Genomic DNA, 19,826 nt, shown 5'->3' on the forward strand with positions numbered 1-19,826 from the left:
CGATTTTTACATTTATTCTTTTTTAAAGCACACATTGTCATTTTTCAAACTAGACTTTAATGCAATATAATATATGACCTTTGCTTGCAATGTACCACACTACATGGTCAAATTTAAAACTTTTATTAACAACATAATTTAACAATAACCTGTATCTTTAGTCAATTGAAAACTTAAAATTAACTGCCATTCAGTTTCTCTTTTGTAAGTGCAGTCTTCTTCACAAAAGATGACATTCAAGATCACAACAAAACAAACAAAAACAATAAAACAGACATGTTCATAATCTCTGAACAATTAAGTGTCTTAAACAATTTGATGCAGAGAAAAATAATTAAATCAATAAATAATATTCAATGTAAATTTATCTGAAACATTAACACAGCAGCACCAATATATTTAACGTTTTTAATCTGAAAAAATAGGTAATAAACAATGTTCTGATTTGGTTTCTAAATTATTATTTTTTTTATGATGTCATGAAGTGCAGCTGTTTTCCTGCATTACTTGCTATCTTTATGTCAAATACGGACACCAACTAAACAGGCAGACAAAGAATATGGAAAATAAAGACACGTCACCAAAATGTCTACAATAGTGGATAAAGAATGACATTTAGTATGAGCTGAGTAATCTAAAGGCACGTGATGATCCTGATCTGGGCAACACTCCGCGTATGCGGAGCCCACCAATCCTTTCCTTTCATTCTCTCTCACGCGGGAGCCGCGTGTGACAGGAAACGTGAGCGCGCACCTGCAGGGACGGAGGTTTACTGTTTCAGGCTGTCAGAAACTCTGTGATTAACAGATAATAAGAAACAAACAGTGGATCAGATTTTTACCAAGCTCTGAGCTGCTGTCACCGCCGACCCCCGTTAAATTTGCGCACCTTTGCCAGCTTTGCCTAAGACCGCTGCTACTGCGCACCCCCCCCCCCCCCCCGGCATCGAATCTGGGCGGCCCCACTATTTGAGAAGCACTGGTTTAACAGATAAATAAATAAATCTATGTTTTTGTGGTACCTGCAGAGATGCCCTGCCATGTTAGTCGTGCTGCCAGTGAGAGAATATAGTACACGCACATAGCACAGCTTGCAAAAAGTTGTTTTATTTTTCGACAACGCGAACGTTGTCAACATAACTCACTGGAAATCCAAAATACTTCCACACCGGCGACTTCAGTGAAAAAGGAGGGGATTCGAGTTCTGTCAATGGGTCTCCTGCAGTTACCATGCTATTTTTTGAGCAGCTGTTAGAGGAGGTTGACTCGCAGCACTTCAACACAAGTGTTTTTTTCCGCTTGGCAAGTAACCGGACGCAACATGGGGGCGTGGCCGCGTGATCGACGATTCCATTTTTTTAATTCGAAGTTCGAGATTGTGACTTAATTTCGATCGATTTCGATTTAAAATTGAAATCGTGACACCCCTAGTAAGTTCCAAGTAATATTCAAGTGAACGTACCCAGTATTTAGTAATGAAAGTACCATGTAGTTGAGTGGAAATAGGGCTGACTTTCTTTTACAGTACAGATTCATTGTACTTAAGGGGTAAGTACCAAGTAATATTCAAGTGAACATACCCAGTATTTAGTAATGAAAGTACCATGATGTTGAGTGGAAATAGGGCTGACTTTCTTTTACAGTACAGATTCATTGTACTTCAGGGGTAAGTACCAAGTAATATTCAAGTGAACATACCCAGTATTTAGTCATGAAAGTACCATGTAGTTGAGTGGAAATAGGGCTGACTTTCTTTTACAGTACAGTTTTAGTGTACTTAAGGGGTAGTTTCTGTGGTAAATTCATGGTAAATACCATGAAACATGCAGCGAGTGCAGACCTAAATGTCAAGGTACTTTATCTGTACTTACCTTGTTCATACATGTGGTAAGTACCATAAAAGACACCTTTGCACAAAATGTAAATACCCAGTAAGAATATTATAAATACCCAGTATGTACCACATAGGTATGAACCAAAAAGTACCATATAAATACACGGTAAGTACAGAGTAGACACAAAAAAGTACCATGTAAGTACCCAGTAAAGTCCCATAGAAAGTACCATGTAAACAAACTGTAAGTACCCAGTAAATGTCATAAAATGTACCATGTAAGTACCCTGAAAGTACCCAGTAGTTACACAATAAGTACCATGTAAATACCACTTAAGTACACTGTAAGTACTGTACTGTAAAAGAAAGCGTTACTGATTTTTCTTCTTCTCACTCCCTTTTTTGACTTGTTTATATAATTTGTCTTGTTTTATATAATTTTGTTATTCTACAAAAGTTACTTAAAGTCCCAGCTGTGTTTTGAGTCACACTTTGTAGTCTATACTAAAAGGAGAAAAACATTCACCTTGAGAGTAGCACCAGTTTTTAAAGGATTAACAATACAGCTCATATCTGGTGTCTAAGGTTTTAAATAAATTAATAAACACCATCTTCTCCACAGAGAAGATGAAGCTTATGGTGGAGAAATGGACATTAAATTCCCTAGCAACAGCTCTGGTGGACTTTCCTGCTATCAGCATGCCAATTGCACGCTCCCTCAAAACTTCTGACATCTGTGGCATTGTGCTGTGGGATACAACTGAAGATTTCAGAGTGGCCTTTTCTTGTGGCCAGTCTAAGGCACACCTGTGCAATAATCATGCTGTCTAATCAGCTTCTTGATATGGCGCACCTGTGAGGTGGGATGGATTGTCTTGGCAAAGGAGAAGTGCTCACTATCACAGATTTAGACAGATTTTTTAACAATATTTCAGAGAACTGGTTATTTTGTGTATGTCGAAAATGTTTCACATCTTTGAGTTCATACCATAAGAAATGGGAGCAATAACAAAAGTTTTGCGTTTATATTTTTGGTCAGTGTAATATGTGCCGAGGTCACCAGTAGGCCTGTTTTTGACTTTGGGTCTCTGTTTTCTTTCTGTACTGGAGTGTTTATGGAGCCACAACACCTGCAATGCAGACTAGACAAAAACACACCATTCTAATGACGTATCTAGTATGTTTACATCTTCCCTTACTGAATAATAAAAAAGCCTTTTAGCCTTGAGGAAAGAGTGAGAGGACAGCCACAAAGCCTAACAGGTCGTGTTTCTCCACCTCTCCCCTTTTGCAAAAGGTTTGAAAATTCATGCAGACTCTTGTGTGTCTTTTCATTTCCCAACTGCATATTTCATTTTTGGATGTCCTGAACCATCCGAATGTGCCGGACGAGACGGCAACAATCTCTAAACATCATCCTTGTCTTCTGTGCAATGTAATGAGACATACACAGACATGTGAAAGTATCTGCTGTAAATCCAAATATTACTCACATCCATGTTTATGATGACTTATGACATGAAGAAGTATTCCATTCACACAAATCAATGCATGGGAACGTGATATTTCAAGAGAACAAGAAATTATTTCTTTTACACAACTTAATTATTGCGTGGCAACAAGACATTATTTTGTGGGAACAAATTATTAATTTGTGGGAACAAGATATTTATTATTTTATCCATTTATGTCAGGTCATGGGCTCTGTATATGCACATACAGTGCCTTAAGTATTCACGATTTGAGGAAAACTCCCGAATATGATATTAGTGATTAATATTGCAATAAAGATATAACTTGTGGTATATAAACAAATAGGAAAGCAACCAAAAACAGTATTCCCATTGCATTGCAACAGTTTAAAAATGATACTCCAAATGACCCTAGTCTACATAGGAGATGAACATCTAAAATAAAAGAGCTCCATCTGATTGGTCAAAAAAGGGAAGGTATCCATCTGATTGGTTAAATGCATAAAGGGATTTATTTGAGTCGATAAATACTTCAAGCTGCCATAAGATTGTCTTAGCATATTTAAGGTAACCAGTTTTTGCAATTTTCATTGTCTTTTGGGATATACATATTTCACAGCTTGATCTTGCAATAAATATAAACTTGTGATTTATTGTGCAAACCAACCCCCTTGGATGTTTGTCCCTTTTGCTGTTTTCATAAATCACTCATGGTCAATAAAATTTGTCTTTTCTCTCTCAGAAATTTACTAGAAAAAAATCTTCAATGTCAATGTGAAAACAGATTTCTACAACGTAATGTCAATGAAACAAAAAGTATGAAATGAATTATAATTGTTAATTATTAGACCCCATTTTAAATGTAATGGTCTAATTCAATAGAAGTCCATCTAATTAGTGCCAATAGTCTCACATTTGGTCAAATGAAGATCACCTGACCGGTGTGGGTGGGTCCCAAGTGACTGAATTATAAAACACCAGCCTATAAAGGGTCCAGATACTGGTGGAGCAGTATTCCAGGCTACCATGTCACCATGAAGGCAGAAAAACACTTCAAGCAACTCAGAGAAAGGCTTGTTGAAAAGGTACAAGTCAGGGATGGATACACAAAATTATCCAAGGTATTGAACATGCCCCGGAGTTCAGTGAAATCAATCAAGAAGTGGAAGGAATATGGCCCTTTTTTGAATGTGTGAGAGAAGCCACCAAGAGCCCTAATACTATTTTGAAGGAGTTACAAGCCTAAGTTGTTGAAACCGGAGACTCCAGGTGCCCACACTGGTGTACAAGGAAGAACATGGGAGCAACTGCAAGATGATTCAAGATAAATGAATCCATGGTTCCCAAGTGGAGGAAGCTGGAATACAAACTCCAACTTTCAAGAAGACGCAGCTGAATATCCGCGGTAAAAAGACGACTGACCGAGGGATTAACAATCAGCAATCATCTTGGAGAAGCTTACAGAAAAAGCTTTATACTCTGGTTTAACGGCTTCATCTTTCCATCTGGATGACGCAGCAACTTCCAGCGGATTACAATGAAAAGCTGTTCATCTTCCACTCATACTGCAGTAAAAAGATCGCAGACAAACACCTCCAGCCCAGCTGAATTACCGACATGGACGAAGCTCCGCTCACTTTTCACCTCCTGGTGAGTCACAATGTGGAGAACGGGAGCCGCGTGGTAGGATACGTACAAAGGGGCAGGAAAAGTTGGATTTATAGTGTTGTAGAAGGCAGCGCCGGGTGAGTTACGCTACAGTTTGTGAGCAGCAGCAGCATTTTTTACATTTTTCGTTCTTATATAACTGCTATTCGTTATTTTGCTTTTTTCATTTTATTTCCCAACTAATGGTTAATCCGCGATGATCCAGTATAAACTGAGGGAAGTGACTTTAACAAAAAAAAGTAACAAACAAAACAGAAAAGAAGTAGTCCGCTCCCGCACTTAATTAGTGCAGTGGACCGGCGGAGCGCGGACTTCCAGCTTTGTGTTTGATGGGAAGGGGGGGGGGGGGGGGGGTACAATGAGTATAACACATATACCGCTCATTATACCGCACATACCGCTCATCTTCTGTATCTTACTGCTCATTATACCTTATAATGAGCGGTATGTGTGGGAGATTTAGGACTGCGATCCGTCCCACAGCTCTAGGGGTACTAGCTACCGAACACAGAACCGGGTCTAAAAGTGTGTGTCTGAGCACAGCTCGGATCGTCAGCAGACACACAGCGGTTTGAGCCTCAAAGCAGAAATGTCGCTCAGTCCTTAGAAAACATTCAAGCAATCACGTGGATTTGTGTTTCCAGTCGTGCCCCGACTAAAATAAAGGCTGATGTTATTCACACATGTTGCAGCGCCACCCAAAGCTAATGTTGTTAGCCCGTGTTAGCATACTGCTAATCCTGGCTTCGTTCAGAAAAAGCACTGACCACACGGATTAAAATTCAAATGATGAGCGAACAGGTGTTTCATAAGAACCGTAACATTATTAAAAACACGCTTAGAAGGTCATCTCGTATTTTACCGAGCTGACATGTCAATGTATATAGCCGCTCGGCGCTGTTTATAATCGTTTTGTATTGAATTGTTACATTCAATAAAGTTTGAAAAAAAAAAGCAGCTCGGCGGAATCTATATCCTTCCGGTTTTCAAACCCTACTGCGCATGTGCGAATGATTTATTCCGACGGAAAGTGTGACTTTAGTGAACGTTTTTATATTCTGAAAACATTTTTCTGGGCCCATGTACACGGTTGGATTCTAATCCGACCATTGATCCCATCAAGATATTTTGTACATGTAACCGCGGCTTATGGGGTCGACTCGTAACGTGGCGGGGGCGTGGCATCACGATGGTGGTCTCTCCATCGGGATGTCAGTCACCCATCACGATGGACGATGATATCGTCCATCGGCACAACCCTATTTCAGATACAGAAGATGAGCACTTTGATGGATTTTTTAGATGCTGTTTTATGACTGAAAAAATAAAATTAAATCAAAACTAATTCAGATTTTCTCCCAGTATTTTTTTTAAACAAACGACAGTTCTAATAACACTTATTTTTTGTAAATATGTAAAAGCTAAATTTTCGAAATGATTGACTTAATAGCTGGAAAATAGAAATACAAAAGTATTTTGTTAATCAGTAAAGTGGAACCACAAAGTTCTTGTTGGGTTTTGATCTGGAAGAAACTGGACCAAATGGTTCTTTAGTGTTTCAGTGTTAAAATTTTTGAACTAAGCATTTTTTCACTGATGTGTTCAGGTTTGGAATCTTTTCTGTCTGCAGATCCATGAGCAGGACCCTGTCTTTGGGTTTTAGCTTGAAATGTAGTTTTGGAAATAGAATCTGTCTGAATGTCTGGAATTGGAGACATGGAGACATCAAAGAGGTTTAGATGGGATTTTGGGTTTGACAGAGAAATCTGCTGAAAAGAACTGAACTACAAACTTAGAACCACAGACGACAAACAGATTGTACTTTTTTATCTGCTAAAAATTTTCTCTTTGATCTGTTAAGGTTTCCCGTTTGTCGTTAGCTGGAGGGACTAGCTACGATCATATGATTTGAAGAATGTTGTCGGCTGCACTGACCAACAATGTCTTCTGTCTTTTCAACTGGAAGAGACAGGAGAGACTCTTCCAGGACACGCTGTTGATGGACTGCATGTTTGGAGAGCTTGAAGCTCAAGATAGAACCGTTGTTGAAGTGAACATACCGATAGTGTGGAGATGAAGATCAGAGTCACACTGACCTGCTGACTTGTGAGAGCTGTCCACACTTTGGACATGACTTCTGTCTCTTCTCTTCCTCTGATCACTGTTCTGTGGGTCTGTCTCTTCATCTGTAGTTGATGTTGATTCTTCATGTTGGTTTCCTTCTTCATCCTGACTATCAGTTACATTAAAGCTCTGCTGATTGTTTAGATCTGCTTCACTGCTCTCATCTTCCTCATAAGTAGGAATCTCCATCAAGGTATCAGTCTCCTGCTTCAGATCAAGCTGCTCTTCATCCTGACTGATGCAGAGTTCCTCCAGTTCCTCTTTAATCTGTTGAGGTTCTGGTTCCTCTTGTTCCACTCTGAAGTCCCTGTGCTGGTTGCAAAGATCTTCCTCTTCAGTCATCCAATGTTGGGGGAGGTCTGCAGGGACACAAACACAACAAGAAGTCTTTTGTACGTTTCCAGGACTTTAGGTTTTGTCAAGCATCCATAAACTCTGTGATCATTGGGGAAAGTTCCTGAGGAGTCTAGAGGACCAGAAGAGACTAATTGAAACAATAAATATAGATGCCATTAATTTAAGTAATAGATGTGTCGTAAATTTCTTAAAATTGAAAATAAATAATCAAAAGTGTCATTTAAAGTGTCAATATTTAATAAAAATTCAATGCTGAGTGATTTACACAGGTCACATTTCTAAGTTATTCTAATATTCTATATTCTATTCTATTTCTCCATCTGACATTGACACAGTTTAAATGTGAACTTTGTTTCAGGCTGATGGTTGAAGTCCCGCCTTTTTTCTGCCTTGTGCAATGAGATGAGAAGCCAACTTGAAGCTTTGTTCTTCCAGTTTGTTCTTCTGGTTCTAGAGTAGGAATGTGCCGATTCCATTGGTGACAGAAACAAACACACAGTAGTGTCTGATAAAGACACGTCACTGACCACTCATGGATCATGTGTGACACATGTTACTGGCATCTGCATTTATGGCACACAGTCGGGACTTGACGACACTGGAGTGTGGTTCCACCAGCTCAAGCAGCTGCTCCAGATGTGTACATTGGATTCTGTACACAAGTGGTCTCTGGACAGTTGTGGACAGATGTACACAAATATACACAACTGGACACACTGGACCTTCCAGCAGACAGGCTGTAGGTAATGACCAAGTCCATAGTTGTGGGACATTTTTGAAATCAATGAAAACTCTCAGTCATTACATCATCAATGTTGACGACATGTCAATCAAAATCACCAATGATTGAAATCTTATTATACTTGATGTGAAGTGATTAAATGGATTGAAGTTTTTGCAGGACTTTTACTGTTGGTGTTGCACAAAATTAGGAAAATGCTAGTGATGAGTTATATGGTTACGTTTTTAATGTTTTATAAGACCTAAAAGTAATAATATCACCAGGCTTTGTTTTGCAGCATATTCATTGTATAATTTTGACAATGTATTTTTATAGAGAACAAAATATTATATGTTATTTAAGGTTTAACTTGATTTATTCTGGGTTAATATTCCTGTCTGTTTTTATTCATTTTCAGTTCAGTTTTAAGTTGTAAAAGTTTAAGTTTAGCTTTAGTGTTTTCAGTAAATGTTTCTTGTTTGGCCGAAAACCTAAAGGTCCGTACACACCGGGACGAATATTTGCCAGCCGTTTTTCGCCAGCGTTTTTCAACACGTTTTTTGTGTTCACACCCAGGTGTTTTTCGCTGACGATGAGCCGAGTGAACATGCAATTTCATTCCCTGACATTAGATGGCGCTTAATGTAAAACAGAAACACTCCTGTACACAACGTGGCGCTGCAAAAATTTACGCTTCTTAAAGTCGCTTTTCACTCAGAAGAAGAGAGCAAGTATTTACGCGCTTGTCAGAATCAAACAAAGAAAACATGAATATTTCAAGCACCAGTAGCTCCAGCTCCAGCGATGAAGAAATTATTGTTCTATTGAATGATGAAAGACGCCGGAAAATACGCAGATTTTGGGTACATCCCACAGGGCTCCAGACTGCGAGCAATTGGTCGCATTTTGCGACCAAAATTTGAGAGTGTGCGACTAAATTTTACATCCAGTCGCACATGTGCGAGCAGTAAATTTGCCTCCCCCACCCTCCGTATTTTTTTAGACATTAAACTTGGAAGGGGCACGTCAATGATCAATGAAATAATCAATGAGACGCAAGCGCACACGCACGCAGGCAGACACACACACTCGCGCACATACTCATGAAACGCGAGCACGTACACTCTCGCGTGATACCTGTCTGTGAGGCGGCCACTGCGTGTGAGAAGAATAGGGAAAGCCACTGTGAGTGGCTAAAATGCGTGGAGGGGGCGGGGCCTAGAGCTGACCAACCAATCACAGTGGGGTATATGACTCTTGGGGGCGTGACAATGACAGGGTTTTGCAAGCAGGAAACCTGACAGCCCCCTCCCCGGACCACATTAAGGAGTTCTTTACTTTCCTTTCTAGAACGTATCTATTCGCTCGTAATTTTCTAAATACATGCAGTCCGTGCTGAACTTTTCTCTGGGTCAACAGACCCGGAGGAAGGTTTAGGTTTTGGCTACGGTTACGGCGGCGCATCTTACGGGTTACGGCAGCACACCGACCGACCGCCCCCGTCCCGCGGGAGTCGGGTCAGCTGAGGAGAATAAATGTCCCACACCTACATGCGTGACAGCTAACGGGGCTTGAACTTTAAACACGCTCGAGCAAAAATAACATTAGTTTTAGACACACTGAAAATACGTGGGGAAAATGCAACGATAGACGTGTTTGAGATGGGGGGGGGGGGGGGGGGCGGCTGTGTGATGAAGGCGAATCTGCAGCAAGACTGAAGGAGAACAGGAAATTGGAGTTGTCCTTAACATTCAATTTAGATTTAATATTCCTCTCCCCCTTAGTATGATCTGTGTTATTATATATTTTATGATTATTTTAATGTTTTGTAGTTTATGTAGCCTTTTTTAATGAATTGGTATTTTAAATTATTTTAATTAATCACTCAACTACAAAAACCATCAGGACACACGTCCCATAATGCATTGTTTTGTAGTCTGTAGGGCAGCTTTCAGTCAGTTCAGTTTTCAGCTGTGTCCGGGTAGGTTTGCCCCTTGCTCCCACCCCTTTCTTGCGATATTTTTGTGATGATTGACAGTTGATGTGGAAGCAAAAACAAAAATATATGTCACACACCAGGTGATCTGCGCAGCGTTGAGTCCACCTGGGTGATCTCAAACACGCTTGTTGTGCATCTTGGCTGCACCTATTTGGTGTCACAAAGATAAATTTCCATCCGTTTTCTTTACTTATTTGTACTGTCATGACAGTGATGGTGATGTCAGTTTACCTTCTTGTTGAATCTTCAAAAGTGCAGATTAAAATGTGACACTGAATCTGAAACAGCACATTGTAATTTCTGCATCTATTATTAAAGTATTTATTAGTAATACAGTGGAAATTAGTAAATTGGGTTAGAATGTTGATTTACGGTATGCGCCCCTAAATTTTCTGGTTGCGCCCCTAAAATTTTCAGTTAGGGGCCACTGTGCTCCTAGTGAAAAAAGTTAGTCTGGAGCCCTGTCCCATAGTTACGAGAAGAGAAGAACATAAGGGAGTTTTATCGACTGGTACAAGAACTGAAAATGTATCATGAGCGTTTTCGGGGATATTTTAGAATGTCCGTCATTATTTCTTCGCGGCAGTGTAGACGCTACTTGGCGTCTATCTTCTTCGCTGGTATGTGTGCTCAGAAAGGCAGTTTGATGTTTGAGCGCCCCCAAGCTGTGTTTTACTGTAACTTCAGAAGCTCCAGACACGTGTGCAAAAGCGCCGTTCTCATTGGTCGTATAGTTTTAACCAAAAAAACGAACCCGAGGCGTTTTTAAAAAATGACGCTTTTACGCGTTTTTCGCGTCGGTGTGCACACTCACATTAGTGCCCTTTGTTTAGTCACAAGGCGATAAAAGTCAGCGAATATCGCGCGTGAAATTCGTCCCGGTGTGTACGGGCCTTAAAGCTGGTTTTTTAATTTAGGCCCCCTGTGTGACAGAGTTTGACACCCCTGTAGTTTGTGAAATTAATGATTTTTTGTGTAAAATGGACAAATAAAGATAGATAACACGAAAAGAATGTAATCAAATTTCTATGTGTGCGGGGGGGGGGGGGGGGGGTGTTGTTACTCGCCCGGGGAGTAAGTTAGTGTAGATCCGCCACTGAGTGACAGACGGGTCCCCAAAAAGAAGAGCATGAAGCGTCTCTGTTTCTTTGTTAAAGGTCACACATACCTATGTGGTGAAGTTGAATTTGTGGTTTCCAGATGACATCCAGCAGTCTGCGCTGACGACAGAGCTCCTGCTCGTACTGGACGATGGTTCCTTCACAGAGTCTGCAGATTTCTTCAGCAGCAGCAGCTAGTCGCTCGCTGATCAACTCTCTCAGAGACTGAAGGGAAGACATGGTTCCTGCTCCGATCTTCAGCTCCAACTCCCACAAACACCGCCGTCCTCTTCACTGCAGCTCCGATCGATCATCTGCTAGTCTCACAATCACAGCAATCCACGTTGTCTTTCCGTTCAACACTTCTTCACTCATTTACGACACTTTGGAAAATGCTGGGAGTTCCCACACGAACCACGTATCGTCCTTTCTGTCCAAAAACCTCACAAACGTCCCAACAAAACACCACCGACCTCTCAACACAAGCGAACGCTGCTAGCCTACCAACAAGCTAACGCTGCTAGCAATGCGCCTTGTTCTGTTTACTTCCGGGTCACGTACAGAAACTTTATTTAAAAAGAAACGGATAAACTGCTTAACTGAACCTCAATATGGTTAAAAAAGCTTCAAATATTTTTTAGAAACGATTTTATTTCAGGAGATAATAGAGAAAAGAAAAGAAAAATAGAAAAAAAGAATCAATGAAACATTTTGAGTGCTGTTGTGACGTCATTACACTGTGTCTCATTCCAATGTTCAGGTTTGACTACTATTTCACAATATCAGATGAAATTTGAACATATCATATTTGGCCTACACGAAAAAAATATAAGATCAAACGTAAAATTGGCAATTAATCTAATTATAATATTTGATAAATTTCATATTCACAAATCAAAGTTTTCTTCATCACAACTTTTTTCCCTTTAATAATTAAATAATTAGAATCTTATTTACATACTATTTCTAATAGTTTAAACAAAAAGGCCATACATATTTATGAAAACTGTCTCTGAATATTTTCGATGCATAGCATCTGTAATCTTTTTGTAATACATGTACCATCCCTTGACATTGTTGTTGTTATGACTATTGTTCCTGTCATACATATTTGTTCTATTTGTGTTAAATAATAAAGTTTAGAAAAAAAAAGAAAAGTTCAGGTTTGACTACACAATGCATCAGAGACTAACCAAACATGATCACATTCGTTTATTGTATTTCTAAACTACAGAAATGAATAAAGAAATTTCTTAAGTTAACAAAAAACAATGAAACAAGTTTCAAGCAAAAAGATCCTAAAAAACTGTTCCTAAAGAGAATAATTACGACTATAAATAAACATTGAACTGGATAATTATTAACAAAGACAAGCAATAATTTTGAAATTTTTATTACAGTGAAAAAACAATAGAGAAAGTTACTTAAATTTAATTAAAATTAGAATAACCAATTTATGAAGTCTATAACTGAGATGTAACACAATAAAAGAAAAATGAAAAACATGAGAGATCTTTGGAATGCAAACTTTTTTCACCGACAATCTGCAAAGATTTTAATGCTGTTTCTTGTTTCTGTGTCTTCTTCAAAGATTTTTTCAATAAAAAACTGGGAAAGATTTAAATAAATTCACATATCTTTTCAGTTTAAGACAAAAAACACCTAACGTTTTTATTTACAGTACAGACAAAATGTTTGGACACACCTTCTCATTCAAAGAGATTTCTTTATTTTCATGACTATGAAAATTGCATCAAAACTATGAATGAACACATGTGGAATTCTATACATAACAAAAAAGTGTGAAACAACTGAGAATATGTCATATTGTAGGTTCTTCATAGTAGCCACCTTTTGCTTTGATTACTGCTTTGCACACTTTTGGCATTCTCTGGATGAGCTTCAAAAATGTTGAGAAATGCAGACATGTGTGCTGCAGATGCCATGTTTGCCACTAGAGGGCAGCACAGCAGCTTCAGTCTTTGTTGCTGTGTGAGCCTGAAGGAGCTTCAAAGTGAGCTGCAGCTTGGTTCAGACAAACCTCCACATTCACACACAGATGTGATCCTGAAGAAGTCTCAACAGAACATTTCAGGAGAACTCTTCAGTCCAGAACATGAGCCTGCATTGTTCCTGAAACTGGGATCAGAGTTCTGCTCTCTGCTCCAACAGAACCACCTTCATGAGCTCCTGGTTTCTTCTGGATCCTCCAACATTCAGACGCTCTCTGACTGAGTTCATGTCTGCACAGAAACCTTCAGGGTTTACTTTCATGGAGAATCTCTGGAGGAAAGGAAGATTTAATCAAATATTTTTGTTTGATTTAAATTCAAAGCTGAAATACAATGAGGTTCTCTTTAGGACCCAGCAGCTTATAGACTGCTGCAGCTGCGGTCACATGATTGCTTGTAACTGCAGAGGAAACAGACACACACACACACCCACACACACACACACACACACACACACACACACACACACACACACACACACACACACAGAGGGAGGTGTTCTGCTTTCAAAATCAGACAGCAGAGTTTCTCCAGCAGACACAGACGTTGGAGTTTCCTCCGTTTTCTTCTTCTTTGGTGAGTATTTGTGTAAAAGTTGTTTTCTGCTCTCATCATGAAGCTGTTGTGTTTCTGTGAGGGACATGGAAAGAAAAACTTCTCAGCTTCACTGTCAGCCATTTTCCTGAGCTGCATGTGAACAAACTCTCTGTTCCTCTGAGTCTGACTGATGATCAGAAGGAGCTGTTTCCAGGAAATAGTCAGGCCCCTCCCTTCAGCTCCATCAGAGTTTCTGCTTCAGTGTCAGTAGATGACAGATGAGGGGAGGTCATGCACGTCTGGAAGCAGAAGGTCACATGACCTCACCTCTCAGTCGCTGAGAACAATAATCTGTCAATCAGCTTGAAGCTCCGCCCTTCCTCTCAGCTGCTGTCAGGTATCTTCTTGAACCAGGGGGGTATTCCAGGAAGCATGTTTAAACTAGCCTTACTTTAACCCTGAATTCTGGCTGAAATCCGCCTGAACTTGCTCACTCTGAGTATTTCGTATCCAAAATACCAGATATGAGTTGGCGTAATTACGATGGACTTGGCAACCCTGGGTTAATGCACGTGCACAGCAAGAACAAAAAGTTTTTCTCAATAGATCGCTGATTTCCGGAGTCACCATGGAAACGCGTGAAGAAAAAAAGAAAGCGCTATACTTTGGTGAGACGGAGTCTGAGATTTTAATGACGGCGTATGAAGATTATACGTCCATCGAAAAAGTAACACGGCTGCATTATAGCAAAAGAAAGAGTTTCTTCTTGTAGTAGTGAATTAATTTAATTGGTAACAAGTAATTGAGTTAAATTTATTCAACCTAATTTTTTTTTTTTTTTTTTTTTTAACTTGTCCTGTCCAACAGCTGGGCAGACAGACGAGAGCTGAGGGCCTCTTGTGTTGGACATATTTTGCTTTAACAAGAGGGGTTATTAATCTTCTGACAAACCAAAGGTATGTCTGAATAAACCCCTTTTGTAATTGAGGCCAAACTTTATTAATTTCAATCATGTCTGAAAATCTTTGGTGTTGGACCGGACGGAAAAGGAAAGAGGGGAAGAAGAGAGAGGGACGCTAGAGAGAGGGGGGGTAGGGGGTGATAATAGGAGGGGAAGGGGGATAAGACCATGAAGCAGCATAAAGCAACAAGTTTACTGGTTGTTAATCATTATGGTAAGGTTCAAATGCAGTACAAAAAGGGCGGGGCCCGTCCACACACACACTCAAATGTTATAAACACACCTGCTAGCTGCAAAAATGTCCACCTGTCGACACGTACACAAAACAGATAGTGTTCACACGCATACTTATGCCTGATAACCAACTAGTGTGAAATATTTCAGTCATTCAGTCATGCAAGCTATTAGTGCAAAGGTGAGCTAACACCAGTGCTCAGGTGAGTGTTTATGTTCTTCTAAAATGGATGGTGGAATGTGAAAAGAAGGAGGGAGAGTGCCCAGCCATCCCCACCCCAAGACCCCCACCGCAGCAGCAGCGGCAGCCGGAATCCCCCCAACGCCACACGGGAACCGGCAGGGAACAACCGCCGCCCGGGCGACCAAGCCCGCCACCCAGGCCAGGGCCAGCAGGACCGCCGCAAGGCCCCCAGAGCCAGAGAGCAGGGAGGCACGGGGGGAAAGAGAGCGCCGCCCCAGCCCAACATGGAGAGCAGCCCCCCGCCGCGCCGGGAGAGCCCAACGCAGGGCCCCACCCGAGAAGGGCGCCCACAGCCCCACACGAGCAGCCCATCACCACCCAGGAGTTCTGGGCATCCCCCCGCCCCAACCCCAGGTACGAGCCAGGACCCCCCAAGGGAGACCCGCTCCGCACTCCAGGCAGCCACCCAACCGGCCCACGGTTGGTTCAGGGAGGAGCAAGGCAGGGGCCAACCGCCCCCGCCCAGGAGAAGAGTGCTCCGGGGAAAAAGGGGGCCCACCAGGGGTGTTGTAAACTTGGCCCAACCAGGCTCGGCCACAGTTGGAGATTTGGCAGGGCCAAGCACCCAGGGGCAAGGACCAGAACCCACCCCCCAGGGACACGGACACCCCCGGCTCAGGTGTAATGTGAACACCCCCCCCCCCCCCGCACGGAGAGAGCACCGCCGCGCCCAGGAAACCGGCACCCAGGGGACACGGCTGCCGTTGCCAAGGGCCCCGTACCCCCCACCAGGGAAGGGGTAGGGGACAGATAGTCCTAGGTCCCACCTTCCTTGCAAAATGTGTGTGCATGTATGTGTGTTTGTGATGGTGTGTGTGTGCATGTGTGTGTGTTGGAATGTATATTTTGAGGGGGGAGGGGTGTGTGCACTGGGGGGGGTGCAGTTAAAATTGGCGGGTAGGGCAGTGGCAGTTTTTATTTTTCATCAAGCACTGAGCCATGGCCCGCGACCGTCACCCCCGTGGAAGATGATCAAGCCAGGTTTTGCGCATGCGTAATCGCTCACCCCGCTCACCCCACTCACCCCGCTCACCCCACGCCCCCTCCCTTCTCATTATTCACAAACATTTGCGTCTTCTTCTCAAAGACAGGAAAGCAGCTGCGGAGCGGGCCATCAGTTTTCAGGCTGCTACAAACTATGTGATATGAGTAAAGCAATAGTGGTGCATACATTTTTTGACAAATGCTGAGCCGCGGCTCCGCCCCCTTTCATTTTTCAGCCCCGGGCCATTGCCCATATTGCCCGTGCCTAAAACCGCTACTGCAGGAAGGTCAACCATCAACTGTGAGAGCTTTAGGTCTGAGAGGAAAAAAAAGAAATGGACAACACTTGAGGACACAAAGCTCAGTCTTGGAGGATGAAGCAAACAGCTGAACTTTTCTCTGAGCTCAGTCCAGACATGAGCTCCAAACACAGCTAACGCATCATTTAGACCTTCAGATGGACTAGATCTGCTCTATGATCAGAACTTCCCACTGACTGCTTTGATTGTTGTTCACTAACGTTTCTCCTTAGTGTCCACAGAGAGAAGAAGAGGAGCGGACCCCAGTCTGCAGAAAGACCCAGAGCTGGTGAGCCAGAGCCTGATCATCTGCTGATGGATTCTTCTGGAAACATGTGGAACACTCATGAAGGAGCTTTCTTCTCTGCTCTTCCAGCAGATGTTGGTCTGCAGGAGATGTTTGGAGAACATCAGATCAGTCTGAGGAGCAGAAGTGAACATGTGGCTGAAGGAACTGAAGAAGCAGGAAGAGAAACGCTCCTCAACAGGGTCTACACTGAGCTCTACATCACAGAGGAACTGAGACCAGAGGGTCACACCCAACATGAGGTGATGCAGCTGGAGACAACCACCAAGACCAACCAGCTCCATGACACTGCAATCAAGAACCCAGACATCTTCAAAGTCCTCCCTGACCAACAGAGACCCATCAGAGTGGTTCTGACCAGCGGAGTTGCTGGAGCTGGAAAAAGCTTCTCAGTGCAGAAGTTCACTCTGGACTGGGCCGAGGGCTTGGAGAACCAAGACATCAGTGCTGTGGTTCCTCTGTCCTTCAGGGAGATGAACTTGATCAGAGATGAGCAGCACAGTCTTCTCACTCTGATCCAGCTGTTCCATCCAACACTCCAGAAGATCCCAGCAGAACAGCTGTCTGTCTGCAAACTTCTGTTCATCTTTGATGGTCTGGATAAAAGCAGACTTTCTCTGGACTTCAACAACTGTCCGCTGGTGTCTGATGTCACACACAAGTCCTCAGTCAACGTGCTGCTCACTAACCTCATCCAGGGACGTCTGCTGCCCTCAGCTCTGGTCTGGATCACTTCCAGACCTGCAGCAGCCAATCAGATCCCTCCTTCATGTGTGGACAGACTGACAGAAGTACGAGGCTTCAATGATGCTCAGAAGGAGGAGTACTTCAGGAGGAGGTTCTCAGATGAAGAGCTGTCCAGCAGAATCATCTCCCACATCAAGGGCTCCATGTCCCTCTACATCATGTGTGAAGTTCCAGTCTTCTGCTGGATCACTGCTGTGGTTCTGGAGAACCTGCTGACCACAAAGAAGAGAAAAAAGCTGCCCACCACCCTGACTGACATGTACTCCCACTTCCTGATGGTCCAGACAAAGAGGAAGAAGAACAAGTACCAGCAGGAACATCAGACAAGTCCACAAGAGCTGACAGAGACTGACAGGGAAGTTCTTCTGAAGCTGGGGAGGCTGGCATTTGAACATCTGGAGAAAGGAAACATCATGTTCTACCAAGAAGACCTGCAGCAGTGTGGTTTGGATGTCACAGAGGCCTCAGTGTACTCTGGAGTTTGTACTGAGATCTTCAGAAGAGAGTGTGAGATCTTCCAGAAAGCGGTCTACAGCTTTGTTCATCTGAGCGTTCAGGAGTTTCTGGCTGCAGTCTACATGTTCCACTGTTACTCCAAAGGGAAGGAAAAAGTCATTGAGGACTTTCTGAAGAACAATATGGAGAACACATCCCTGGATGAGTTTCTAAGTAGAGTCATGGAGAAATCCCTGCAGAGTCAAACTGGACACCTGGACCTGCTGGTTCGCTTCCTTCATGGTCTCTCTGTGGAGTCCAACCAGAAACTCTTAGGAGGCCTGCTGGGTCAGAGAAAGAAGACTCCAGAAACCATCCAGAGACTCTTAGGATGCCTGCTGGGTCACACAGAGAAGGATCCAGAAACCATCCAGAGAGCCATCAACAACCTGAAGATCAACAGTGAAGGAGTTTCTCCTGACAGAAGCATCAACATCTATCACTGTCTGATGGAGATGAAGGACCTCTCAGTTCATCAGGAGATCCAAGAGTTCCTGAAGTCAGAGAACAAATCAGAGAAGAAACTCTCAGAGTTCCACTGCTCAGCTCTGGCCTACACTCTGCAGATGTCAGAGGAGGTTCTGTATGAACTGGACCTGGACCAGTACAAGACATCAGATGAGGGTAAACGGAGACTGATCCCAGCTGTGAGGAACTGCAGAAAGTTCAGGTGAGTCCAGAAGTGATTGTGATGATAAATCAGATCAGTGTTCAGATTGATTTACAATGAATGAAAGGTTTGACAATGATTGGAAATAAAAAAAAACATGAAAGAAGAAAATCAGTTTGTTTTAACACACATATGATCTTTTAAAGAGCAAAGAAGGATCATATTTGTCCAACTGCAATTTGAATCCAGAACCTTTTGAAAGGTTTGAAGACAAAGCAGAAGGTCCAGAATGAAAGGATGTGTTCATTTCCACCATGTCAGTCATTCTAGAATCACATTTATAAAATGCTCTTTCTTCTGTTCATCATCTTCTTTATAGATAAATCATTGATCTGTGAATGAAACAGGTTGATGACTAAAAGAAGAAACTGAAGCAGAAACTTGATTTCTTAGGTTATTCTAGATCAGACACGGTTGTGTTTTTTTTAACTTACCGTATTTCCATGACCCAAGTGTGCACCGGGTTATAGGGTGCAGTCTCAGTTATGGGTAATTTTTGGTATTTGATACATACAAAAGACGCACCAGGTGTTAAGGCGTGGGCGCGTTAACACAACATACCAGTTAAACATGCATGCTAGTGTTGAACTTTTCCTGCCATGACGTTTTTGACCGTGGAGAGATCCTCTCCAGGGCCGACAGGGGATCTTCCTTCAAGGTTTAATTGCCTGTTTAGACCCTCAGAGCCTCCAGAGCAGGTTAATAAAAGAACCAGTCTCTGTTTCAAGTAACACAAACTGAATGCTCACACTCACTTGGCTGAGTGTCTACCCCCTCTTTTTGCAAACTGGGGAGCGCGGCATGCGGAAACTAAGCGCACACACATTTCAGCACACATACATAGACACTCGTTGCTGGAAAAAAACAGTGGTGAGAAAAGCTGAGTTGGTTCTAATGTCGTCTTCTTCGACTCCTCTGCCAAAGTCCCTCAACTACACATTAGGTGTAGCGCCTCATAGGGCGCCCCCTACAGTTAGGAGAAAATTTAAGACTTTCAAGTGTGGTTTATTGTTGTGAAAATACGGTACCTGACATGTTTTCGACGGATGTCTTCCATCTTCG

General features: G+C 42.3%; 3 protein-coding genes across 6 annotated transcripts in view; 1 reads left to right on the plus strand and 2 right to left on the minus strand.

Annotated features, from left to right (window-relative positions):
* The window catches only part of LOC105355306 (NACHT, LRR and PYD domains-containing protein 12-like), a 122,049-nt gene that overhangs the window by 79,649 nt on the left and 22,574 nt on the right, over nt 1-19,826 (plus strand). For 2 of the 4 annotated variants that reach the window (XM_078934204.1, XM_023962271.2), the window contains exons 1-3: nt 13,760-13,862; nt 16,779-16,834; nt 16,922-18,764. In XM_078934204.1, coding sequence (XP_078790330.1) covers nt 16,942-18,764 — 1,823 coding nt within the window. In that variant the 5' untranslated portion in view covers nt 13,760-13,862; nt 16,779-16,834; nt 16,922-16,941. Of the gene's footprint in view, nt 1-13,759; nt 13,863-16,778; nt 16,835-16,921; nt 18,765-19,826 lie in introns of those variants that run through there. The other 2 variants (XM_078934199.1, XM_078934192.1) reach the window with 2 other exon arrangements.
* Nucleotides 1-19,826, minus strand: part of LOC110016657 (uncharacterized) — a 310,438-nt gene that overhangs the window by 10,067 nt on the left and 280,545 nt on the right. The gene's annotated exons all lie outside the window — the stretch shown is intronic.
* On the minus strand, nt 108-11,818 carry LOC144987972 (uncharacterized). Its single transcript, XM_078937905.1, has 3 exons — nt 11,343-11,818; nt 7,070-7,456; nt 108-753 (listed from the first exon to the last, which is right to left on the minus strand). Exons 1-3 carry the CDS (start codon nt 11,512-11,514, stop codon nt 713-715), a joined length of 600 nt encoding a protein of 199 aa, XP_078794031.1. The 5' UTR covers nt 11,515-11,818; the 3' UTR covers nt 108-712.

This window comes from Oryzias latipes, chromosome 2, assembly GCF_053564925.1.
Source record: "Oryzias latipes strain Hd-rR chromosome 2, Olatipes_Hd-rR_3.1".
NCBI classification, from domain to species: domain Eukaryota; kingdom Metazoa; phylum Chordata; class Actinopteri; order Beloniformes; family Adrianichthyidae; genus Oryzias; species Oryzias latipes.

Excerpts from the sequence above, each read along its gene's own strand:
- LOC144987972 (XM_078937905.1), bottom strand. The coding sequence starts at position 11,514 with ATGTCTTCCCTTCAGTCTCTGAGAGAGTTGATCAGCGAGCGACTAGCT. Across the intron at positions 7,457-11,342 it reads AATTCAACTTCACCACATAG|ACCTCCCCCAACATTGGATG; the intron begins GTATGTGTGACC and ends GTGTCCCTGCAG. Across the intron at positions 754-7,069 it reads CAGCTCTCACAAGTCAGCAG|GTGCGCGCTCACGTTTCCTG; the intron begins GTCAGTGTGACT and ends CCGTCCCTGCAG.